General features: G+C 37.1%; 2 protein-coding genes across 11 annotated transcripts in view; one reads left to right on the plus strand and one right to left on the minus strand.

The window, feature by feature from the left end:
• LOC107224485 (dystrophin, isoforms A/C/F/G/H) overlaps positions 1 to 27,581 on the minus strand; it is a 325,712-nt gene that overhangs the window by 196,172 nt on the left and 101,959 nt on the right. For 9 of the 10 annotated variants that reach the window (XM_046745769.1, XM_046745771.1, XM_046745763.1 and 6 more), the window contains 2 exons: positions 26,608 to 26,713; positions 6,707 to 6,964 (listed from right to left, as the gene is read on the minus strand). In XM_046745769.1, the coding sequence (XP_046601725.1) occupies positions 6,707 to 6,964; positions 26,608 to 26,713 (364 nt within the window). The remainder of the gene's footprint in view (positions 1 to 6,706; positions 6,965 to 26,607; positions 26,714 to 27,581) is intronic. The other variant, XM_046745770.1, reaches the window with a different exon arrangement.
• Positions 25,269 to 25,835, plus strand: LOC124295500. Its single transcript, XM_046745805.1, has 2 exons — positions 25,269 to 25,434; positions 25,511 to 25,835. Exons 1-2 carry the CDS (start codon positions 25,284 to 25,286, stop codon positions 25,693 to 25,695), a joined length of 336 nt encoding a protein of 111 aa, XP_046601761.1. The 5' UTR covers positions 25,269 to 25,283; the 3' UTR covers positions 25,696 to 25,835.

The raw sequence follows: 27,581 nt of genomic DNA on the forward strand, positions 1-27,581 counted from the left end.
GTCGAAATGAAAAATATAGAGAAAAAAAAAGTTACACGGTAAATCGATGATTCTTTTGCTGCCTCGTTGTTTTTTTTTTTTTTTTTTGTTATCTTTTCTCTCTTCGTGGATTTTTCAACTACCTTATTCTTTTCCTTTTCCCTGCTTACTCCTACCTTCTATATTTTGCACTCGATTGCCGACTTCGCGCATATGGACGATATATCGACTATTAATATACAACGACACATTCATAGAGAGAGAGAGAGTAGAGATATAAGGCACGTAAATATAACGCGGATTCCCAATATCGTACACGCCGTACGCAACACGAGGACAAAACGTTACGTATACCCAAAGGAACGATCGTGTTATTACATATATATTATATATACACCTGTTATAAAAGTATCGAAATTGCTTAAGCTAGATTGGGATATCGAATGAATCTCACATCTCGGAATATAAAATAAAAAATAAAAATAACAACACTAGAAACAGAATATGATGAATAAGTGTAGAAGTATCGTTTTTCACGTTTCGTCAAACTAGCTTCAACTGTAATTCAGAATTTGAAACGTATCGAGATAAGAAAAAAAAAAAACAAAAAAAAGAAAGATACATATGTACAAAACGTACGTGAATGAAACTACCACCGCCGTGTCTGCGAAGTCTGATTGCGAGTGAGAAAGTTGTTAAGGCATCGAGTCGGAATCAAAAGACGCGTGTCTTTTCGTTTATACGAGAAAATACAGGGGTAAAATGGGTAAAGGAAAAACAACTACAACAAGAACAAGAACAACCAACAACTAAGAGACGTAAAAAAGGTTGAATGTAACATGACGAGGGTGTGACGTCGCTTACGAAGTAGTCACGCCACGATATACACACACACACACACACACACATATGTATCCATGCGTATTATATGCTTTCTCCCTCTCTCACTCCTTCTCACTATTTATCTAGGTATGGGTAGACTCTCGAGCTTCGACGGACATAAAGCGATATCGCGTAGATTATTGTCAGCGAGGGATACAGAGTGCATTATACATACATGTATATACCTATAGATTGTAAACAGGGGAAGGGATGTCTATGAAGGTATAGGTATAAAAAATCGTGAGGACTTACCGAACTAACGTACGAAATAAATAAAAAAAAAAGAAAAAGAAAAAGAAAAACAGGCGGGTGATTTTCTGGGCCGAACGATAAAATTGCCATAAGCCATAAGCTTACTTTTATATATATATATATATATATATATATATATATAGATATAAACAAACACACGCACACACACGCAGCACCGATATCATCTCCTTCGAGAAACGTTGAAAATATGACATTTGTTTTCGCCTCACGTTCGCCCGCCTTGCGATTTTTTTTTTTTTTTTTCAGACCTATTCTCCGCGAATCCCAAATTTCGTGCTTCTATGTAAGGATGGAAGAAGGTACGAGGAATTTTTTTTTCCGATACACCTTGTCCTGAGAATCGTCATTGCTCACTCAGAATTTCAGCATCGATTCGATTAGATTCGGCGTCTCCTTAGATTTCCTATTTTTCACAGTCTTTGTTTTCATTCTATTTTCATTTGTGTTGTTTCAACTTTTCACAAACAGCTGTTGCACACATCGGCTTTAAACAGATCGGGAAAACATTTTTTTTTTTCTTTTTTTTTTCTTTCGGGATACATTTCGTCATCGTGAATAGGGAAGAATCCGTCGGACAGACTGACAAACTTTAGAGATAATATCGTAAACGGCCGAGTGGAAAATCTAAACCTGATGGGACATGGCGGAGGAATGAGATAAAAATTAGAAAAGAAAAAAGATTCTGAAAAACCAAAAAAAAAAAAGAAAAAAATTATACATTTTTTTCAAACTAAATATGTAAACTGGGAAAAAAACATGATCGTTTATTTAGAAAAGTGTATGTTTGTCGGTGAAACAACGAGAATCGATTCATTTCCGGTAGAACCGAAAGTTCAAATTAAACGGGAGATGGCAATTTTCAGGCTCATCGTTCGATTCTAAAATCCTGTAAGTTTAAAATTTTTTTGATCCAGTCGTTTTCGAGATCATCGCGAGAGTTTATCGGACAGACCGACATTATTCGGAAAACCTGTTTTTCGTATTCTAGAGTTTCGAAAACGTAAAGATTCGTTGAAATCAAAAGATAGTGATTTTCTACCAAAACCAACACTTTTCTTACATCACCAAATGTGATGAAAAGTAAAAACGATTTTCTCTTTTTGTTCAAGACCGAGTTTGATATTCGATTTATGCATGCTTAAATAACTTGACCAGGGAAGCAAAAATACGAAAAAAAAAAAATAGAAACTATTAAAAAAATCTTGTAGAAATTTACATAACGAGGTTAAGAGTTGATCGTTTCATCCTGATAAATTGCAAATCGAATCGAATTCTCGATATTACAAAATTATCTAAAGAGAATTGAACGAGGGTTTTAAAATTGTTAGCTCAACAGCGAAAACGACTGTCGCATGATTAATCAGCTCGCTATCACCCGAAGTATGCAAGACTGCAGGTTTATTTAGGTCTACCTTGTCGTTAAAAATTTCATAGACAGAGTCTGAGCGGCGATTTGCCTCGTCGTCCTCCGAGCCTGCACGAAGGTAAAGGTACTTAATTCAGTTAAATTATGGCGGCAGTTTCTGGCCGAGAAGAAAAAAACGCAGGTTAAACACCGGAGGCGGTGACTCGGTTTTAAATACCCGAAAGAATTAAAGGCAGGTAAAAAAAAGTGAATCCTAAAATTTGCAACCTTCATATAACTATGTAATACAATACGCTTTGCAAACTTTTGGCAGTTTTTCTTTTTTTTCTCTCTCTCTCTCTCTCTCTCTCTTTTTCGTTCTCAGATTCAATTCGATAATTAACTCTGCGTTGCTGTACGATATTTGACTGTTTTCATTTATCACCATGACCGAAAATTGAGTTTCAGGTAGAAAATGGAAATAATGAGTTTTCTTTTTTTATCATGCGATACTGCAATAATTTTGTGCAGGTGTAAGAAAAAAAAATAAATAAAAAATGTATCAAACTAAACGGGAACGAGATTTAATGTCGCGGTGAGTATAAAACATGTTATCGACAGTTACAATTTACAAACGAATAATTACTCGTTCCGCATGTTTGTTTTTTTTTTTATTCCATCGGTTAATAGATATTTAAATCTTTATCGTGACGATATCCGTTTTAATAAAAATTTTCTACCAACTACGAGGAATGGAATTAAGCTAGCGAATCGGGATTTCGTCGAGAGTGGAAAACAGAACAGTCGCAGCCTGCTTCTTTAATTATCTCGTTAGAGAATATCGTGCAGCTGTTGCAGCTTTACAGAGCGAGCCTTAAACCAACAGCTTCTGTATGTATAATAACGCGGGGCAGGAAACGCGGATTCGTTTCGTAATCTAGATTTTAATTATTTACGATTTACGTTATTTTCTCTCGCGCTAAGTTTTTTCCTTCTCCTTTTGTTTTTTTATTTTTTTTTGTTTTTTTATTTTCCTTCATTTTTTCCTCGTTTAATCGAGAAAATTCGTACGGTCGGTGCGCGTATGAGAAAATGTCGCTACGGATTGAATAATAACGCGATGTTGTCCGACATCTCGTGTTACGCGGGGGAAAAGTTTCTCTTGCTTTTAATGCGATCAGTAATTCGGGGAATTGGAAGCGGCGTATTTTCCCGGCGTATTTTATACACACACGGAAATAATCACGCATTCGTTCCAGCGTTAAATTTTCGTTCATACTGCCGTTGTCCAGATTCGAAATCCGACAAAATTCGAAAAAAACATCCCTTACCCTCACCCCGATCCAATTGATAACAACAAAGGGATAAAAGGAAAAGAGCAGATTGACTAAATATTGCAGGAAAAGACTGAAACGTTAGAGTTTTTCGTAAAAACAAATATACCTGTATCGAATACATTTTTTAACAAAAAAAAAAAAAATACACACACCTTATACGTCCCTTTTTTCCTGCGGTTTTTCAGTAAAACCTGCTCTTTTTTACTCTTTATACGTTTATGGAAATAACGAAGAAGATTAGGAATTGCAGATTTTGAATAATGAATAATTCAAACTTTTATAGACGTCTGCGAATTCGACGGTCGGGGTGAAAATCGTTGCACGACGTGATTAGTACGCAATTAATTTTCTCCAGCAGGTCTGCAGCAAAAAACGAACCTCTTCAATTTCGCTGCAGTTCAAATAAAATATACGTCCAGTTGCAAGCCGCGGCGATCAGTTCGATTCGGACTTTTACAATACCTTGACCGCTGGGAATAAAATCAGATTGATGCGAGACAAAAAGAAAAGTTTAAAAAAAAAAAACCATAAGAACGGGACAAAAGGATCGTACTTTTTGATTTGCGCTCATTTCTCTTCCACGAAAAGAAAGTGAATTTGCAATTTAACAAAATAGTTTTTGTTTTCTCTATTACGCTTGATTTTTTATTATTATTATCTTTATTATTATTTCGATTGGTGCGCATTTTTTCCTTCACGTATAACACGAAGTGAATCTGGAAGTGAACTCAAATGAATTGAGCAATTCTTCGCGGTTTGATCTCAAGCGCAGCATTCACATCGGTGGAGAAAAGCAATTCCACATTTCTTTGCGATAAGGATAATGAGAAAAAAAATAAAATAAATAAATAAAAGGAAATAAGAAAGGAAAAGAAGATATTATTCAGCGACGAAATGGGGCAAGCCAACACGCGAAGAAATCTAGAAAGAGCGAGATAAAGAGAGAAATCGATGCCACGATAAAATTGGCCAAAGGTTTAATACACACGCGCGCAAAAGCGAAAGTCCTCTACTCCGTTTCGATTTCGGATGTAATTCACTTTTCCCCGCCAACCTCAGCACGGAATCTCATAGAAACACAGGGAAATGTCAAGAGAATCCTGAAAGGGATTCGACGAGAGGAAAAAGAATATCAAAAATAAGCCAAAAATAAAAAAAAAAAATCAAGGGACAACCGGAACCTCAGTCAACTTACAAGTGGAGAGTTTAAATGAATTTTAAATTACACACTGCAGTATTATTATACGCGTGTAGAATGAAATGACGTGAAAAACGCGCGATGAAAGAAGATCGCAGCGATAATCCAAAGAGGTGAAATTACATTTTAATTGGAACGAATGATATCGTCGATAGATTGAACAAATTTTTATGAAACTTCACCGACTTTGCGACAACTCGGTTATAATCATAGCTCAGACAATTTTTTATCTCACGATCCCGGAATACGCCAAAATTTAATTCAGATAACATATTCGAGGTGATAATTACGAAAATTGTATACCTTCTTCAATTATCTATCTTATCCTTTGTGTTTGTAAAATTATCACATTTCCATCTACTCGTCGTCCACGAGACGTGTTACATGCGCACATATTTTTTTACATGACGTTTAAAGAAAATGGATTTGTAGGGGGAAAAAAAAAAAAAAACTGATTTTTTTGTTGTCTTAGTTTATCAATATCGCGATTAAAACTATGCTTTTAACGAGATGTTTCTGAGCAATATGCGTATAAGAATAGAGACGCACGCGGTCTCGCGATGCGATCACGCAACGGCCATTATATATGTATAATTATTATGCCTGCACGTGTATACATGGAATTCATTGTATTATCAGTTTTTTAGTCTCGGGTTAATGTTTTGTTTTTTTTTTTTTTTTTCATTTTCATCTCCCTCTGCCCTCTCGTTTTTCCTCCGCTTCAACGAAACACGCGAGCGTTTTACATTCGTGCGTAGGTACCTACGTCGAAAGTTTGTAGGCGTTTTATTACTTCCCTCTTGATGTAAATTGCGCGTATGCGTATAACACGTACGTATGTATACCTACATAAGGAACATGAGCAGAGCAGGATTAAGTAAAACGATCAATGAACTCGGAGTCTCGTCACGTTTCGCAAGGAAAACGAACGGGAACAGTGTGAAAGTGAGCGAAAGAATAAAAATAAATTATTAAAAAACAGAGAAGAAAATAAGGGTGTAAAAATAATATTTCTATTACATGTTAGATTTAAAAAACAAAAGCTTGTTCACGGACAACGATGCTTCGTTTGAAATCGAGGTAAAAATTGTATGAAATCCGATAGATTTGTTCGATGGGTAATTTTATGTAAAAGACTATTTACGACGAATCATTGGGAAATTTGCTTGTTCTTTTTTTTTTTTTCTTTCTCCAGTATTCAAATCCAACAGTTTCACCTGTTGTTTATAATCAATATCGTTGCAATGTAGTGAAATTAAACGTGCAGCGATGCCAAGGTTTTGGAAAACAAAAAAAAAACATCCCAAAAAGAAAATGATCCATCGCAAAGAATGAAACGGACAGAAAACCTAATCGATGTTCACCAATTTCGATACTCTCAAGCTTTCCGATTCGTAAAACCATTATTCTTTACCTATTCATTGATATTTATCTTTGTTTGTTTTTTTTTTTCCACACAGATTTTCGTAGAATTTTTTTCAATCCACGATTATCTCCCGATAGGATTTAAAAAAAAAAAAAAAGTCTCCATTCCCGGCGAACCGGCATCGAATTCAAACTGCGATTAAGATCCGTTTTTGCAACTACAAATAAAGGACGAAACGAAAAAGTAAAAAAAAAAAAAAAAAAGAATTGCTCGCGTGGGGAAGAAAAAAACGGATTCCCGGGATATTTTTTTTCAACTCGACGTACCCTGATGAGGACTGTAATCGGAGCGTCTTCTTCCCCGGTGTTCCGGCGTCCCGACGACGGCCATACTCCCAGGAATCGGGGAATTGACGTCGGAACCTCGCCTCGAAAGGACGCCGCCGATTTGTTCCTGGTCGATCCTGGATCGGGATGGCATCACGTGCATCGTGTCCTGAGGCGAAGTGTGAACGGAGGAGAAAGGTCCTCGAACCGGCGAACCGTGCGGCGAATATCCCGACGACGGCAGGATTTTTTCCAGACCTTCAATATTCCGAATCCATCGATACCGATACAAGTTTACTTCAGGGGTTTTATCGTACATTTTTTATATCTTTACACGTGCTTTCGAGCATTTTATTTTCTCTCTCTCTCTCTCTCTCTCTCTGGCAACTCGTTTACTTGGGTTACTTTGTTTTTTCTTCTTCTTCTTTTTGCATTCTCATTTTTTACTTGCAGTGATTTATACAATCTCGAATTTTTAACCGATAATATATTTTTTTTTTTTCTCCATTACCGACGTTTCTCGTTTTCAATTTGGAAAATGCGGGTTTTCATTTCTGAGGTATCGACAATGGTGAGGAAAAAAAAAAGAAAAAAAAAAAAAACATTCCACTACATTTTTGTTCGTTGAATTTTGTTTCGGATTAACGAATGTGACAATTTATTTTATCACAGACGACGGGGAAATTGAGATGCTGATTAAGTCGCAGTTTCTTGTATAAACTATCCGTTAAAACTTTTGACGAAAAAATATTGACTGGAGGAAAAACCGTGGTTCAAATTTTGCTTCGCACAAAGACAATCAAACGTGTGTACAAAAGTATCGATAAATGATAAAATCAAGACATTCCTTTGATTCTACGAAGAAATTCACGTCTACTTTCAGTAAATAACCAAAGTCTATATAACGTCGAATAATAAGGAAAAGTTGAGCAATTTCATAAAAATCGATAGAGTTCGCTTAAATTTCATAAAATTAATTTTTTACCCGTAACAACGCTTCGTAAAAAATGACTGATGATTTCGGGTACCGGGGTAAAATTTTTTCAATCCCAAAAAACAAAAAAACGGACAAGAAAAACCTCGCAACAATCAATTCGCAAGCGTACCGTTTGTAAAATATTTCCTACTCATTGGGCGTATTTTTATTTTTTTATTTTATTTTTTTTTTTATAAAAAAAGGGGGTAAATCGGTAATCGCATAAGGTGTGTGTACCTTGGCCCTGTGGATGATGAGAAACAACGGATTGTACGGCGGAGTGAGGCGAAGGATGAACGATGCCGGCGGGACCGAGAGGATTGACGAAACCGTGGCCGATGAGGTTTCCTTTCATGATAGAATTATCGCCGGCCGAAGAAATCGCCGGCACCATACCGGGCAGAGGTATACCCCGTGCCAAAACCTCCTGAGGAGGAGAAGGAGCCGCGATTTTCGAGCTGCCCGTAGTTGACGGACACGGAGAACCGCTCTGCAAGGATCCTCGACGATTTTGGGTCGGCTGCATTTTTTCAAAGCTGGGCAGTTGATTTTCTTCGATTACGTTGTCTTTTTTTTTTATTTTTATTTTTTATTTTTTATTATTATTTATTATTATTTCTTTATCTGGCGGTTCGTTTCTTCTTCTTTAAACACTGGGTGGAATTTGAGGGAACTTTATTTTCAGCACCGATCGGATCGCTGCAATAACGAGGAGCATGTTTCACGTCGTTAGTTATAATAAACAATTGCCAGATTTCACGAGGAACTAAACTATCGTCGTTGATTAATCGAGGGAACGTGTCTTGTTTAAACAATCGAATTGAGGAAAATGAATTCTCTGTCTCTGTCTCTGTCTGTCTATCTATCTATCCATCCAACTATCTATCTATACGTCTACCTTTCCATCTGGATGTTTTTCTCTACCGCGGTTCAAGAAGTAAAAATATCTATTCCGTTTCTTTTTCTTTCCTCTGTTACATAAATTCGCAATTAGCAGTTACAGGCACGCTCTGCTCAACTATGCGGAAATATAAGTATAACGTGCTACTGTACGCCTGTAGATGAATCGGTACGTGTGATCTACCTGTTGTCGAGACTCGCTCAATTATTCATCGAGTTGCAAGGACCGAATTAATGACATAATGATGTGCTTATACGTATCCACAATACATTTATCTGTATATATATATGTATGAATAAGTAATACACAAGAATACAATCGAATGAATTTCTCTTTTTCGATTCGCGAAAATTCTTCCGAAAGATATTTTTCTTTCGCAAGTTGTATCGCTGTGTTATTATTGTTGTTGATGTTTGTTATTGTTATTATTTATATCGTATACGTTTCCTTTATTGCAACTATCAATTCACGTGATTTGTTGAACGTTGAAGATGAGAAGAAAAGAGGAACGAAGAAGGATTATATTTAAGAAACTTCACTGTCCTCAACTGCAACGACACACCACACGTCACTGATATAAGGCATTGCCGCAACGATATGTGCAGAGTTTGAAAATAAAAAATTAAAAAATTGATTAAATAACAATACCGTTTCGCGCAAGTATAAAAAGCGCACGATAAATACGTCGGTTGAATTCCAACGTGTATCAATCCGTGCACCGAATGTCTCGATTTTTATTTCTTATCGTTCTCCTCTTCACACACACACTCTCTATCTCTCTCTCTCTATCTCTCTCTCTCTCTGTTTCTCTATCTTCCTTGGATCGATGATAAAAATTGCAAGTGTTAACCTAAAATCTCGTTGTTATTATTATCCGTAGAAAAGTCGTATGTTCACCACAGACGAAAAGCTGGAGCTTGAGGAAGAAATAGAATAAGAATAAGAAGAAAAATAAACGGAAACGATAATAGGAGATGTGGAAAATAATGTTAACCGGCGAAATTTGGTGCACGTTTTTCGGAACACGTCCGTCCCGACGAATCCGTCAGCGACAGGGAGCGGCCGCGGGAATACTGGAGGAGCTCCGTCGGGCACCCTCGGCGTAGGGAAACGCCGCCGCGCCCTCTCGACGGCCGCGTCACCCTCACCCTCACCCTCACCCTCAACCGCCGCCGCCGCCACCCCCGAAGCCACGGTCATAGCCACCGGCGCAGGTACGTAGAGTAAACTATATAGGACTACCTACGTCGAGGAGGACGAGGAGGACGAGGACTACGCGCGTAGCGCCGCTTCTGCACCCCATGCTTTATACGTACGTAGATATATGGGGAATTCCGTGGGAACCCAACGAACCTCCGACCCTAACCGTTTCTGATTTTCTTCACAATATTTTCAGCGATTTTTGCAATTCCGAAACGGTACACTGGGAAAAATTTCATTTGTTACAGTAGCTAGAAAAATTGAGTAAAACAGGTATCGTTAAAAAAACTGTTTGAATATTGCTGGAATTACGGAAAACGAGGTACGCCTAAACATTTTCAGCTATCGTCGAGCCTTTTTTGGTTATTGCAACGCAAAATCAGTTTCTGAGGTTTACTCTACTTTTTTAGTTTGACAAGGCTTTAACGTCAATTTATTCTCGCACAAGCGTTAAATTTTCGCAACGGTTACATGAAAATATAGTAACCGTGATGGTAATGAGAAAGAATAGTAACGGATACTAGATAAAACTAATTTTCATTTTCTACCTAGAACTATATTTCTCCATTGTGGTAAAAGATGAAAATAGTTCAGAACTGAGCGGTAACCGGAACTCAAAATTTCTGAATTTTTTCAGATGTTTTATTCAACTCGTTAATTATTTATCCATATTGAGAGCGGTTTTGAAAACGACCTTTATCAAAATTCTGAAAAAGTGTATTTTCTTTTTCAAACGTTTCAAAACCGGCCTCACGATGGGCTGATTTTTTTTCACAATTGTTTTTCAACACTTCTAAATTTTCCGATCGATTGTAAAATTGTCTCAACGGTTTGAAAATTCCCAAAATAATTCTTAAAATTTCTGTTTTTCGCTTGAAACATTTCTAGAACAGTTTTATTGTAAAGTTTGTAAGAAAAAGAGAAAAGAAAATTGAACGTACCGAAAAATATGCACAAAAACCGCTGCGTAATGGAACTGGCCAAGAAATGTTCCAGGTGAAGTTTTGAGAATTTTTCGGCAATTTTCAGACCGTTTTAGTCGACCAAAAAAATAGAGTGCTGAAAGAAAAATGGAAAAAAATCTGCCTGGTCTAGAAATGTTTGGAATAGAAACGACAATTTCTGAGAATTTTTTAGGATTTTAAGAAAGGTCCTTTTCTAGCGATTATCAACGAAAAAAATCAACCACAAAGAAATTGCAAAAAATAGGAATCACACTTCAAATGTAATCCCTTCAAAATCTTCGGTCATCATCGTAAAATACGAAAGACTTATTCACTTATAAATTAGACGATGAACGATTGCTGGATTTCAATGATTTCACTCGATTTCATGCGATTTCAAATGATTTCAATATCAAAGTTATTCATCATTTCGAGTAACCTTGCAGCATGATTATAAACAATTCGAAGCAACTGTAAAAAATTTCCAGTGAAATTTCTCAAGTGATTTGTGTTTGTGTTTCAGATTTCATAAATTTCAAAAACTTTTCATCGATATCACTTAATTTTAACCGATTTCGTTACAATCGCCTCATATGAATTGGTTAAAGATTTCAAGAAGTGAAACAAGCCTCTCTTAGAAAACGAAGAAATTAAATAATACACTGAACAAAAAGTCGGCGAAAATTTTTTTTCTTGATATTTTTCAGGATGATTTCAATCGTATGAAAATAAAATCGAATATTGTCAGAGTCTCAGGTTGAGTGATTTGGCACGGAATGACCCATACACGTTGGCGCCTATCCACCCCGGAATGAGGGGGTGGACGGGGGTTGAGCCGCGGTGTTCCTATAACAACTATACCACATATACTATCCCACACGCACCCTGGCTCGAAGGCTGCCGATGTCTGTACAGTGAAATGTGCGTATAATTATTCATTCGCATATATATATATATATTATTATATATATATAGATACATCGTATTTATACACACACACACACACACACACACACACACACATATATACATATCCATGTTCGAAGCACGGCTGGAAATTATTTATTCGACAATAATGGAAACAGCGAACCAATTACCGAATTTTGTTTCATCTAAATATTCTTTGATTGTTTTCTCTACATTGCAGGTCGTTGTGCGTTTTTTCTCCACATTTTTCGAGACCTCGATTCATCCAAATTCCGATCAACTTTTGTAGTGAAAGAGATAGAAAAAGGATAAACGATACAACAATTATACCGCGTCGTGTGTAATTAATGTAATACTTGACTGTGCATACGTGTTGTATTCATGGATCGATTCAAACATTGAGCGAAAAATTGTGATTTGGATGTAGTTTAATGAAAAAGGAAAGAAAAACAAACGCGCATATATATATATATATATATATATATATCTACATATTAATGGTTTAGTTTTGATTTGGTCTTTTAATCACGCTGTTCGACACTATTTCAAGTACCCATGCAGCCAAACAACATACAGTGAAATTCTTTTCACGCGATTAAAATCAAGCAAAGTCGCAGTCGAATGAATTAATGGTAAAATTTACCGAAACTGAGAAAATTTTTTGACACAAATTTTCTTCTACTTCACAACTAAATGAAATAAATTCCGGATTCAAAAATAATTTTCAATCAACAGAATATTCCTTGTAATCACTTGTGAGATCAATTTTTTTCTTCTTGTTCTAAATTGGCGAAAAACATCCAAAATCTTCGGTATCAAGAGACAGACAAACTGACATAGAATAAATAAATTTCATCAAGTCCGGTTTGAATCGAACGAATTGTTTATCGAATAAAGCAAGCAGGAGGCGAGAAGTAAAACTTATTTCTCTCGTTGAGTACGAGATGAGAAAAAAATTGAAACAAAAATAAAGAAATGAAGAAAAAGAGAAAAAAGAATGGCGTACACAACGAAAAGACGAAAAAATTGATCCTCCTCAAGTTGGCAAGTACAGTCAAAAATGTTCGATCACGACGTAACGAGGAAGCGATTTATACAGGGTGTATTTCAGAGCAGCGAAGTTTCACCCCTGCGCCGACTCTTCTTATATACATATGGCAACCCGGCCGTTTTCCACGACGACTCGTCGCTTCACCGCCTATGTCCTCGATCCTACACGTAAGCCGCTGTTTCTCTGCTTGTTTATCGCAAGTGAGAATACGGACGTGTACGAATCTGTGTAAGAAAGTTGGAAAACAAGTAGAAACAACCGGTGGTTTCACCGCCCGCCAGACGGCCGCAGTAGTAACGGTCAGAGATGGTCGGACGCTCTTTGCTTCGCGTCGTTTGTCTCATCGTTGTTCAACAATCACACGGTATTAATAATCGTCGGGATTAAATCATCGATTTCACGAATTCTCTTCAATTTAATCTGTAAATTTTTGCCAAACCGATAAAAACAAATCAAACGAAAAAAAAAAAAAAAAAAAAAAAAAAATTGTAAAAATTCTGCAGCAGGTTTTTGCAAAAGTTTTATTTTTTAAACCTTCCCGCCTTTTTTTGTTTTGTTTTCGTTTTTTAGTTGCTCGCGGCGAAAGAATTTGCGAATACATCGCGTGAACGATAATTACATGGAGAAAATCTCTAACAAGTGAAATATTCACGACAACGATTTAAACCGCACGCGTTTTATCTCTACGCAATACACATTTATACATAATCCCGAGTTTGGAAAGGTTTTATTAACTCGACTCGAGTAACTTTTGTGACATTTTATTTTCCCTACTTTTTCGTTGTTCTCTAATTATCATAATTCTCGTTGGGAATAATTTTATTCGGTCACTTTTACCTATAGACCTGCAAGAAATTTTATACACCGTCAAAAATTTCGAACGATTCGCGTATATGTATATATATATCGTAGTGTAGAGAGGCCTAATAAACGGAAATCTCGTACGTCAATGTTGTCGGTACAACTTCGCGTGAATTTACGAGTGTCCGTGCGAAATAAACTCAACGCGCTGGCTATAATATAAGGAAATAAAAATTTTATAGAACGGTATTTGCAGCTCGACTGTGTGTGTGTAAATATTTCTTTGGTATACGTGCAGTTAATCCGCAATTTTAGGATCGAATGAAAAACGTTTGACGATATAGAAAAATAAGAAAGACCACTTGTACAAGGTTTAGGATTAAATAACAGGGGGAAAAAATAAATCTGAATTAAAAGCGAATGCATATTTCTTCGCGAATTTCTTCAACGTCCGAACATCGCGATTATGTATATATATAAGGCATTCCACGTCAAATTAGTAGCCCATATACCTCATCCCCTTCGAATTCAATCAATTTTTAGTATGATCTTCGTACCGACTGAAAAGGATCTCGGAATTTTTATCAAAATTTTTTAGGCACCGTTCGAATTTGAGAACAATCGAAAAATCAATTCCGAAGATGTTATTTTTTAAAATCTTAAAAACTTCACAAATATTCTACGATTTGAAACGTGATTTTCAAGCACCACGCGATAACGTTTCTTTTTACTTTTTTTTTATTTCTCTCTTTCGTATACTCCGATTTAAATAGATCACGGAATGCTAATTTGACGTGGAATGCTACATATATAAATAAAATCAATTCTCGAGCGTATGAAACGTTGTTCCATCACCGGTATACAAGAAATTACGTAATATACTCTCACCTTGCACATAGTGCATAATTCATTATCTACATACTAAAATCTGAGCACAGTGTGCATACACGTGTACGAAACGTTATAGGTAAATACATGTACACGTTATTATCCCTTCGCTGCAGACCCAGTATTGTATAAATTTTCCCACGCCGATAATACGGAGATACGAAGTTACACGCGGTAGACGGAAAATTGGATCACAGGTAGAATTTCGACAACAAATCCGATCGATATGCCTGGCAGAGTTTGATTTTACACCCTAGTTTTCAGCAATTTTCAGTGTCAAATATCGGACGGTATAAAAGTGTCGAAATATTTCAGAAAAGCTAACGGAATAAAAATACCCAAATGCGGGAGTGAAAGTAAAAGGGGGGAGAAAGAAAAAAAAAAAACATGCATATCCAATTAAAAATTCTATAAAGCAAAAGTCGGTTAGGTAAACATCGTGCGAACTTAGCCAGCTGCAGAATTTTGTCAAGCTTCGTGATACAAGTCGATAAAAATTTCATCGCGGAACTCGAATGAATTATTTAGGGGAAGTTTCCCTCTCTCTTTCTCCGTGCGACACGCACTCCAGGGTATATTCGAAACGACGGGCACACACATCAAGGTATCAGGGATCTAGATCGACGTATAAACGTACCTGAACGTAACGAGCTTACGCATCTTCGATACACATCGTGACGAAATGTTATTATTACACGTGCACGCAGGACGATGGTTGTTGTTGTTGTTGTGGCCTTGTTTCGGAATTATCAGGAGAATGTGGTACAAGCAACTACTGAGTAAATTTATAATTGATGATAGAGGTGTGAAAATAATTTTTGTTTCTTGATCAGAATTATAATATACAAATTATGTTTAAGATATTATGAAAAACATTGAGTGTGAATGGGTCGAACAATCTCAATGAAGAATTAGAAAGAGACGAGAAAGAATAGTACATTATGTAACAAGGGAATAATCCGATTTTATTCCTGCGTTACATATACGACTTTATTCCCGATTTAAAAGTATATTCTTTTCATGTGTCAGTGGGATTTATCAGTCTGAAAACTATATTGTTGTTGAAAGATTATAATAGTGCAGAGTGACGTAGTTCGAAATGGAAAATAAAGAGAGAGAAAACGTGATAAACTAAAAAATTAATTTGAGAGATCATATTTCCCGTAAATATGGGAGAACATTGCTACTTTTTTCCCACGGATAAGAGAAAAGAAGTAAGTAGAGAATAACACACCATTTTCGTCCCGCTTTTCAGGTAAAAATAAAGTAAACATTACGGTTGAGTCGGGAATAAAAACAGCTCGATTTTATTACCGGATAGACGTCGAAAATTAGTTAAAAAAAAAAAAAAAAAAATCATCGAGTAAATCTAACATCATGCGTGTAGATATAAGATGAATAAAGCGGATCCGCGGTACACATATAAGGTGGTGAAAATCAGTTACGTCAAGTTAGGTTGGATTAGGAGGCCGGTTGTCGGCTTGACGAGATGGTACAGTTTGGGATAACGGCAAAGCTGGAGGTCCTTTAGGAGGAAATAAACCCTCCCTGCTTTTGCCCCCCACCCCTTTCCACCCCTGAGGGTAGTTTATTAGCCCAACTCCAGTGCGTGGAAGAAAAAAAAAATCTGAAAGCTTATCCTGGACAGCACAAAGAGAGAGAGAGAGAGAGATTTTGGAATTTTTACAAAAATTAGTCACATTTAATTTATACGATGTGAGAATTTTTTAGATTGAAACAAAGCAGCAAGTACGCGATTTATACGTTTCGAAAATTAATACGGAATGTAGATATGATAAATTGTAATCAGACTGGCTAAGAGTGAAGAAAATTCTGTGAGAACAAAGAGGATGCAAAAACAAAAAGAAAGAAAAAAAAAAATCACTGCGTCGAGGTGAAAAAAAAAAAAAAAAAATGAGCATAAGCAAAGGAAAAACTCGAAAGATAAAATGATAACAACGCTGCCCAAGTTTCATCCGCAAGCGTTAGGGAGACGTTCGAGTTTATCTCTACAGGTATGCGAATGCGTGCGAGAGAGATAAAAAAAAAAGGACACTCTCTTTTGCCCCTATATTCAGACAGTTTTGTTTAATGGTATTTAGGCCCGAGGGCTTGAGGGAAACGTTTCCATATTTATTTTACGTATATCTTTTCTGCCCCCCCCTGCCTCCCCCCCCCCTCGTTTCGTTCTTTCTTTCTTTGTTTCTTGCGTTACTCTTATCTTCGCAAATATACGTATGTCATGGAAAAAGGGGAGAAGCAAAAAAAAAGAAATTTGGTTGTTGGCGTTAGAATCGATTGGGAAAGATAATAAAACAGATTTAAAAAAAAAAAAAAAAAGTGGAGAAAAAACTTGACATTAGTGTGGAAAAATGATCGGTTTCGTGATCCGCGGTTTACATACGTGCGTTGTTTTTTTACCCTACATGAGCAACGGTGATCTAAGAGAAAAGTTATTTGAATACAACAGTGAAAAAGTTTTCGAGTTGACGGGGCAATAAATTATGCTGATGCGTGTGTCCTTTGAATACATCATGCATTCATTGTGTAATACATTTATGCGCATGTCATGTATATCCTGACGCAAGGATAAGAGCCGTTCGTTCGTGTGGAATAAAGTTTCTTAAAGGATTCGAATGATAAATAAGGAGAAGACATAAAAGTGCGAAAAAAAAGTAACGAACGAAAAGAGAACAAAAAAAAAAAAAACTACTATCGAAAAAAATGAAAATTGTTGTTAAATATCATTATCCAGCTTCTTTCCTTCGTATTTTTTTTTCTCTTTGCGGCGGGGTTGAAGTTTCGAATTTGAAAAGTTCCGAAAACGCATAATTCAGAATTATTTTGTGGCGTAACTTGAAGTAAAGACATCGAACTTTGAAGTAACGACAAACGCGTGACGTTTCGTCAAAACTTGACTCCGTCGCTTCAAGTTTCGCAAGGATAAAATTCGAAACTCGGCGCTTTCGGAACTTTTAAAATTCGGAACATGAAGCCCCCGCCCCCTTTCTTTCTTTCTTTCTTTCTTTCTTTCTTGATTTCTTTAAGTTTGCAATTCACCTACGTAAGATTACACAGTTTACCTCAAACCTTCCTCGTTCAATATTCAAGGGACTTCGAACGACGACGAAGTACGGAGAGAGCAGCGTCGCCAAATTGGCACCGAGCCTCTCCCAAAGTAAACCCACCTCCTTCACCTTTCTGTTCAAGTCAAGTGAGTTGTGTGCGTATAATATAAACTCTCCGCAGCGATGCGACAACGACTCTCGAGTTAAAGCCCACCGAGATCATTCGGAGCATCAATTATAACCCTGCGGCCGAAAACAGCGCGAACAAAAAGCAGGCATCGCTGTACCGAATAATTACCACACGATCGTTACAGGTTGTACTTTATTTTCCGTCCCTCTTTTCATCGTTAATCGAGTCGATGATCGTTCGTTGATCTTTTCGTCGCGACGTTTGATTGTCGCTGTTTAACGATAAATAATATACAAAACACCGATTAAAAGAAAAAGGAATCAAATTAAATAAAAAGAAAGTTTTTCAAACACAGGATATTGTAAGGAGACGGGTGAACTTCGGATTCGTGACGTTTGATCGAATCCACGAAATTATTGTCAAAGGCTGAAATAACATTTGATCAAAACTTTGTCTTATCCACATAGAATGAATAAACAAATAATCATACGAGGATGTGTAAAGTATAAGCTTGCGTAGCAAATTTTCCCGGAATGTATATTCGTATTTTGTATTGACCTATATATGTATAAATACACATACTCGATACAACGTGCAGCATTTGCGGAAACTAATTACAGAGCGATGTACTAATTCTGCATACATATGTCTTACACACACACACACACACACACACACACACACACACACACATTCTCTTACACTGTACGATAATAAACCGAAGTAGAGAAACTCGGCACTTCGGATACCAGGATCTACGTGATAACAAAGCTGTAATTTACCTACAATATGATTACATAATATCGGAAAAGCTCAAAATACACATAATTCGATTCAATAAATTTTCATCTTTAAACGTATTTGAATATATTCGATTTTTTAAAAACTTTTTTCTATCCTACTATTTTATTTTTTTTTTTTTTTCCTCTCATTGTAATTATATTTTATAACATTAAGCTCAAAGATATGCGTCCGGATGAGTCGGTCATGAAAAAAACATACATATCAGGGTGTTTCGGAAAAAAACGAGCGTTCCGCGTTAGGTAAAAGATCGCGCTCATTTGATTTTTCACTAAAAATTATACAGCATCGATAGGTGAAAAAATGAAAGCTATAAAGGCCGATTAATCGTATAATTAATTGACGGATAATTATATTATAGGTATATATATATAATATATACACTTCTTATTTCTCTTCTTGCTTAGTATTTCTTTAATTTTCTCCGACTTTACGAGTTCCCGGGCAAAAGTTCGAGTGTAAAATTGCGTGTGTGTATGTTTAACGTATATACAAATACACACATGCCCATCGACGCAAGACACCCGCACCTTAATTAAGAAGTCGGGAACTCGCCGCGGTAACTACTTCTCGCTGTATAACTGACTCCTGGGCACCGACGTAACTAGCAGTACCTCCTCCTCCTCCTCCTCCTCCTTTTCCTCCTTCTTCTTCTTCCTCTTCCGACCGAGTCCAAGTTAATCAGGGAAAAGATAAACTTCTCTTTCCACCCGCACCTCAACTATACCGATCCGCCGGATTATTTTCCTAAGCTTTTTCGATGGATGAAAAAAAAAAAGAAAAAAAAACCTTGCAGATTATAGACACGGCGTCTTAATCAAGCAAATGCGGCGCGCCTTTATGTTAGACTCGGGCTTCCTACTGTAACCAAATCGAACGATGTAAAAACGTCGGAATGTCAAAACGCCACGCCCAACATTTGTGCAAAGATTTATTTCAGGCGTGAAAAAACAAAGACGCTTCATTTACCGCGGCGAAAAGAAAAGGTATGGAAATCGATTTTTGTCTGTTTTTTTTTATTCTTTGTCACGTAAAAATTTGCGCACGTTTTTTTTTCTTCGTCCTTCTTCGTGTTCATTTTCTTCTTTCTCTTTTTCTTTATTATAAGATCGTTCGAACGGTACCGAGTTTTGAAAATCGTCGTATCATCCGTCGCTTCTTGGCTCCTTTTTGCAAGAAGTCGAAAAATCGTACAACGATCATTGACGCATGGTTGCATATTTGAAACAGAAGGATGAGAGAAAAAAAAAAAAAAAGGTAACAAACACCGAAAAACGAGCTCTTCAAAAATCCACCTCAGAGCATATTTACGAGGAGACGGAAAAGTTCGCTCGCATGAATAAACACATCGCGGGGAGAAGAGGGGTGCTTTTAATTTTGTACAATATTGTTACAAAAAAAAACACGTAGGTATCGAGCATCGAGAAATGAATATATGAAATCTAGTGTGTCTGCGTGTGTGTGTGTGTGTGTCGAGGTGATAAAGGCAATTACAAAAGATTCTCTTACAACGCCGTGCTGCGCTGAACTTGTAATTTATGACACGACGCTGATCGAATTTGCCCCGTCCGAGTTTCGCGTACAGAGGAAAAAGTGTAGAAAGATTGAAAAAAAGAAGAAAAAAAAAAGGTGCGGAGCAATTTATCCGATAATTGAAAAAAATTGGAAGTGAATTTTTTAAACTCTAATAAGACGTACCTGCTACAAAGTAAACGTGATCCTGTTTTGACGTTGGATAAATCCCGACTTTCCTCTCACTGTGTTTTATTTTAATTTTTTTTTTTTTTTTTTTTCATTTGGCGAGTAATGATACAAAGAATACGTATAAAGAAAGTATGAGGAGGAAAGAAGAAGAGGGATATAAATACGAGGAGGTAAAGAAGGGGGATAAAATGGAAAACTTGAGGACAAAAGGTCCGCCCGGTTTTTCCTACATATGTATACGCACATATGCATATACATATATATACACATATATACATATATGTATACGTATACATAACCACGAGACAAACTTTTATCCCGCAATGCCGCAGAAAATACATTATAGAATCGGTTCTTCGTGTATCCACCTCCCCCCTCCCCCCCTCCTCGAACTTTATTTCCCTCCTGAATTCAAATATTTGACTTGATTTCTCTCTGCACGTTTTTACCAAAGCTGTTTCTGATCCGAATATATATTTGGTCGAATTGGCGAGTGGAATGGGGTATAGATTATTCCTGAAACGATAGATTGATGAGAATTTTCTCAAATCTTCCTCGAAGCCGTCAACTCGTTAATGTTATCGCGGAAAATTGAAGGGTGTGATAATTGAGTTGATTGAAATTCTTATTTGCGTTATAATTAAACGATTAATTTTTCATCGATAAATCGAATATATGTTGTACGAATATTGTGTTATTCTACAAGCCTGCAAGAATTCTATAGCAATAAAACGATGATTGATACTGAGGATAAAAACGAAAAAAAAAATATAAAGAAAGCAAAAATTATTCTCATTTCTTTCGATAATTTAAACCGATTTATAAGTTCGTTTGCTGATACGGAACTGTTTTTTCGTTTCAGGAAAAAGAAGACAAGAAAATAGAAAATTTGAAAAGATTGAAGAGGATGGAATGGAAATCCTACGGGATCGTTTCATCGGAACTTTCATCACTTTCGACAAAATCAAATTCTTTGCTTATTACTAGATGCATATCGGATAGGTGAAAAGATTACTTTCGAATCGAGTCTAGGAGGCAATCTCCGATAAAAAAAAAAAGACGAAGATTGATCAAAGAAATTACAAATCAAATACCGTACAGCAAAATGCAGCCCTTTTAAATTATTGACATTTGAATGTTTAACTACACCTCATTGATGAGTGTTTAATCGGTCATGAAAATGGTAGGATTACGCAAAAATACGGTAATCATAGCAAATGTCACAAATGAAGAAGGACAGCGAAATTCGTTATTAAAATATTTACCGAACATGCGAACTGCGGGCAGAAGAGTAGAAAGGAAATCAGATTTCGTTCCGGGACGAGTGCGAAATAATCTGTGTTTCACGTACGCCAATGAATGGGGAGGAAAAATAAAGAGACAGAAATGAGGAGAAGACGGAAGGTTTTGAAAAGGTCTCTTGAAGCTTTCAAGTGTTCGTCATAGCAACGACGTTATTGTCTCGGGAAAAAAGCTTCGGATTAATCATCAATCTGACGTATGCAGGAAAAAAAAAAAAAAAAGTCAAGAAGATCATCGAAAGAAATAATAAAAGTAACAATATTAAAAACGACGATAACAAGTCTTGTAAACTAATACGAAAGATAATGGAGTTGAATTTCATTTGAAGATAAAAAGAAATTTTTTCACAACAACCTCGAGTCGAGAAAATATTGATCCGAGCAAATGGAAATCAATGGATTAACAAACAGTCTCAGTTTTTTCAAGTCGTTTGTTAAAAAAATTTTTTAATTTTTTTTTTAATAATTCATCATTCATTGTATGCGATAATGATAATGATAATATTAATAACGAAGCGTCGAGTCGTTTTACCTCCCTCTGAATAAACGGTGAACATAAGCCGTTCTATGCACGGTAGTGTAATAATAAACCTAAGGGAAATAATAATTGCTGTGGCCTGGAGGTCCGTCCGTGTGATTAAGCAGTGTTTAGAAGAGCATCCCGAGAGCGGCAACACGGCGTAGATTAGGATGGATTTTAATCACCTCGTTACCAACTACCGTGTTTATTATACAATAACATTCGGGACGAAGAGCGGTAGGCCGTAATTTTTATCACTTTGGTTTTACCCATTTTTGTATCTAATTTCACCCGCCTCGACTAGCTGGATTATATAATAAAATACGAACCGATTAGGCGCGTGTAACGATAAACTTTTGCAGATAAACAATGAGTGAAAGAAAAAGAATGATACCTGATTGAATCGTGATTTTTGTTTGAACAAAATTAAACAAAACTTGAACAAAAACCCCGCCCAAATATCAGTTAGCACGTACCAAATTTTCGTACAAAAAATCGATTTCCGCGCATCTGTTAGAAATCTGTGATAAAAATCAAACCATCGGTAAAGATGGCTGCAAATAATTTCATTAACATTTTTTAAACCAGTTAGTTTGAGACCCGACGTCAAGCAAACGCCACGCTAACATTTGCGAAACGGTCGTTTCAGACAAACGAGAAACTCCCTCGGGATCAGAGAATTGTGTTGCATAAAATATTCGTGCAAGTTGGGCGTTACAGCGGGGTCGAGTAATTAGGGCAGGCATATCACGGACATGGCGTAACGTGTATCAAGAGTAGAGCGAGAGGAAGAGAGAGGGAGAGCAGAGGAGAGGAGAGAGAGAGAGAAAGATAGACGTAGTAACGCCAAAGGGTTTAAGGCTAGGATCGCGAGGTATGCGCGTTACGCAAAATTGCATAAAACTGCTTCAAGAGCAGACGAACAAATTCCTCCTTGGAATTGAAAGATGGCGAATGTATAAATAAAAGTGTGACGAGATCAATTCCGTCAAGAAATCGTAAACGACAAGCAAGCGCGGTTGGTCTGAAAGTTTTCAAACGCGTTTCGCAAATTTCACGCCAAATTCGCACAAGGCTATAAATGTTCGTGCTGGCATGTTGGAAGGAGTAAAAATGATGAATACGTGAAAACGAGGGAGAGAGAGAGAGAGAGAGAGAATATCATCGATAGTTCGCCGTTTGCATCCACGACGGAATTCACAATCAGACGGATATATATATATATATATATATACATATAATAGGATAGATAGGAATATAGAAATCCCGTGTAAACCGACTGCAGCCGGATATCATTTACGGAGCCGGATTCTGCGTGGGGTTGATAAAATATGGCGGGATGATGAGAGGGAGGGGGAGAAGGGGGCGAGGATCTCTGGTTCCCGGTAATGAAATTTCTGAAATACCTCAACCCTGTAGAAATGCGCGGAGACACCTTACCTTGCTTCCTTAACTCAGGTTGCTGGATGGCTGGGTAATAACGAATCTGCCCCCCCCCCTGCCCCCCCTCTCCGCCGCCCCTTCAAAACTTGTCAAATTTAATCCCTCCGACGTTTACATGTATGTTACACAGGGAATTTCGTGCGAACCCGAACAACGTCCGACCGATTTTTGATTACGTTCAGAAAAATTTTCTGCTATTTTTTGATATTTACTACACTTTTCTTTTTCTCTTTTTTTTTTTTTGTTTGAGCTTATATTTAAACGAACAAATTTTGACTCCGTAGATCGAATAATAGGGAGAACCGTTTTTTTTTTCTTTTACGTTGATAAACAAGTCTTCAAGTTTTTGGGTGATAGCTGACGTGGATGCGTATTTGGAAAAACAAGGAGAATTTTCTTCACCAAGACGTGATGAAAATTACGTAGGTTTTAGATTTGAATGAGGGGAAAATCCCATACGAACATAGAAGTACGAAGAATATTGATGATTCGAATTTCGTTCATCACTTCTTTTACATTTGTAGTTTATTGATAATTAATTATTATTTTTCAACAAACGTGTTTTAAATGCGAAACTAAAGTTTGTCGAGATGTTATTTACGATAAACGTTTCGAGAAATAGGTAAATTTTCTTAAAATCTGAAATATCGTTCTGATTTCTACAAAAGTAAAATTTATCCAACGAAACTGTATTTTCTTTTGTTAGCTACGTTGGAGAAATAAGAATTTGACATCTAGTAAAGTATTCAAAGTGCACGTTCAACATCTGCTCTTTTTTGCACTCCGCTGGAAGCAAAAAAAAAGAAAAAAAGGACTTGTAAACCACACTTTCGTTACACAGAGTATCGTGAGTACTACGAATGCATTTTCATGCCACGCGTATTTGTAATATTCGTTTTTGGCTCGCGCAAATTCCACAGACTTGCGATAATTACAATTATATAAGCGATGAAAATTTCTACATAGCCACGAATATGATGCAAAAAAAATATAATCGTTGTTACGTAGAATGGGTCAAAAGTGACGCTATCAACCTCTGTTATCATTTGTTTTTGAAGAGCAACCCGGAAAAAATATATCGCGCGACTGTTTGTTTAATCTTTTTCCCCAAAGCAGCTTTATTTTCCTTGCCGTCTTAGCGATTATGTTCGTTGTCAAAATACGTCACTCGTGTCCTACAAACTCAAGATTGTCGACGAAATATTACGAGAAGAATAATAAAGAATACAAAAATAAAACCTGTAAGACGAAAAAGAAATTGTCGTTGAATAAATGAATATGAAAATTTCTACCAACTGTTCGCGTTGTTTCGTCAATAATTATTTTTGTCAGGAGATAATTCCAACTAAAGAAAAAAAAAAAAAATAACTTCACACGCGATTTTGGTATTTCCATTAAAAGTTACGTAATGTCAGCATCGGCGTAATTCAAGAAATGATAACGATACGCAAAGACATCAACGCAAAAGCGAATCGCAGGCGGGCAGATAGCCGAGGGAATTATTATATTTATATTATTATATATTATACATTATATCCGACGTATTGAAATATATAAAAGAAGTGAGCGGAAACTTTACGCAACTGTCGACACGATCTGTTTCGGTACTGACAGATATGGGCTTAAAAATGATTGGACGGTTCGAATCGCTGCTCCTGGAGCTTGCGTGCCTCTTGACCATACTGGGATTTTTTTACCCGTGCTTAGCGGCTTGACGCTTTCTCCAGGTAAGAGAGAACACCGCAATGCTTGAAAGTGCAGGGATAAGAAAACTACAACAAACTCCGCGTCCAGGTGATAACACGAGGATCTCGGCTTCGATTCAAAGAGAAAAGGCAATCGCATCTCTTCCGGACGGCTACGCCCCGATTCTCGACTCAAGCGTGGCTTACAAGCTCTAGAACAAGAAGGGAGGAACCTGGATGGAGGCGAAAGCGCTCTGCGAGAGGGAGGGTGCTAGTTTGACAGTGGCCGATAACCAAGAACTGTACGAGTACCTGATGGCGAACAATTCTTACACAGTACACGTGGGCATTTATTACAAATTCGACGAATGGATCAGTATTCGTGACGGTAAGTTCTGATTGTTAAAAATCGTAAAGTCCGCGAAGTTTACGTCAGATAAGCGATCGTTTCTTCCGTTTCATAGAATCGACCGTAAGCAACATACCATGGAAGTCTAGTCAACCTAACAACAGTCAAGAATGTGTTTGGATAGGAACTTTCTACGGGTCACTAGAAACTATCGATTGCCTGGTAACGACTTCGCATTACGCCTGCGAGCTCCCAATTCCTGAAAAGGACCCTGCGACGAACAGTGTCAAGCCAACGTGACCGACAACCAGGCTGACCCTAATCGCGAAAATTTATATATACCGTAGGATTTATGTACTTTTGACGCAGTAAACAAACAATGATTACAACGATTGCCAAGTGAAAAATAAAACCCGTATATCCGATCCGATCCCAAGATATTATTGAAGTTTGGCAAAGATTTGATATTTTCTCTTTTCTTTGTCGGGTAAACCAATTCGCCGATAACGCTGTTTCAAATACAGAGATCTCGGATCTTGTCGCAAAAATCGAACGTAACGAGTTCGGATCGTCGATCAATAGTTGTAACACACCCCCGAGCAGCGACTGCTTCTCATGTAAAAGAATCCCAATCGACGAGTAAGAGGGAACGAAAAAAGAGTGAAGACGAAGTTGAAGTTTCACGTGCCGAGGTTCATGGCGAGGAAAAATACCGTCCGCGTATCTGAAATGAAGGAATTTTCTCCTCGCTAGTTCAACATCACAAGTACCGACCGATTCGTTGATCGATCTTCGTAGTTTCGTTAACACGCAAAATCGATCAACCTACGCGTCATAAAACTTGCGGCAGTAACTATTTTTTTATGCAACACTAGTAACGAAAGTAATCGTTTCTGCGACAGTACAAAAAAAAAAAAGAAAAAAGGTACGCTTTTACGTCCTAGTACCAAAAACTGCTTTATTTCCGTACTCTGCTATAAAACGTAACTTGTCAGCCACAAGCCTGTTGTCAACCATCATGAGCATCATAAAGGCAGACTTTTTTCACCGACACCTTCCAGCAAGAAACACAATTCGTATTAATTTTTTTTGACCGTATTCCAATTAGTCTCCGCCTCGCGCAAAGGCGCCCGCAATAACGACGCGGGGGGTAAAAAGAAAACGAGCGAAGTAGAGCGAAAAGAAAGCGAAAAATTAAAGAGCGAGACTCACCCTTGCCGTGAAGCTGCTGTCGATTGGTGTCCGCACGAAGATTTTCAGCGGTGTGCACCAGCTCGTCCAATTGTGGTTTCTTCTGCTCCAATTCTCGCAGCACATTCTGTGAAGAATGAAAAAAAAAAAAAAACAACCGTCAAGCGAGCAATTTTACGCAAGTTTTAAATACGAACAATATTGAATAAGGAAACGAGTAAATGAGTAGATGAATATTTTTTAAATAATAGATTATTTAAATATTTTTTACTGTGTTCAAAAAATTTTCTGCAATTGTCCGAACTCTGAAACGGTACCCTGAATTTTCTCAGATTCATCATTCAGCTGGTTAATTATTTATAAATATCGAGAGTGACTTTGAATGGGAACTTATTGAAAATTCTCAAGAAATTCTCGAAAACTGTATTTTTTTCCAAACGTTTCAAGTCCGGGTCTATGATAGGCCGGATTTTGCCTAATTTCTAGAAATTTTAATTTTTTTGACCAACTAAAACAGTGCGAACGGTTCGAGAATTCCCAAAAAAAATTTCGAACCTTCCATTTTTCACTCAGAACATTTCTAGACCGATTTTATCATGAAGTTGGATGTCGTAAAAAAGATAGACAAAAATCGTCCCGTAAAGAAAATGGTCTAAAAATATTTTGAATAAAAAATAGGAGCGTTTGCAAAATGAAAGCAAAACGGCTCCGTCAAGTAAACGAACGGATATTAATAGAGAGAGAGAGAGAAAGAGAGAGAGACAGAGAGTGAGAGCTGCCCGTTTTTCGTTATTTTCGCACGTGGTGCGCGAAAACGAGGCAAGTGCAAATGGCAACTTGAGCACCAAGAGGATTTTGGGATTTTCAAGAGCGACTCTGTCGGGCTGGAAGGGAAGCGAGGTGGGATTATGAAAACAATGGCGATGCTAAGTCTCTCTAATCCGAGAAGCGTCCAGGATTATGAAAAGAAGACCAACAAAAACACACACACAATA

This window comes from Neodiprion lecontei, chromosome 7 (genome assembly GCF_021901455.1).
Source record: "Neodiprion lecontei isolate iyNeoLeco1 chromosome 7, iyNeoLeco1.1, whole genome shotgun sequence".
NCBI lineage: Eukaryota > Metazoa > Arthropoda > Insecta > Hymenoptera > Diprionidae > Neodiprion > Neodiprion lecontei.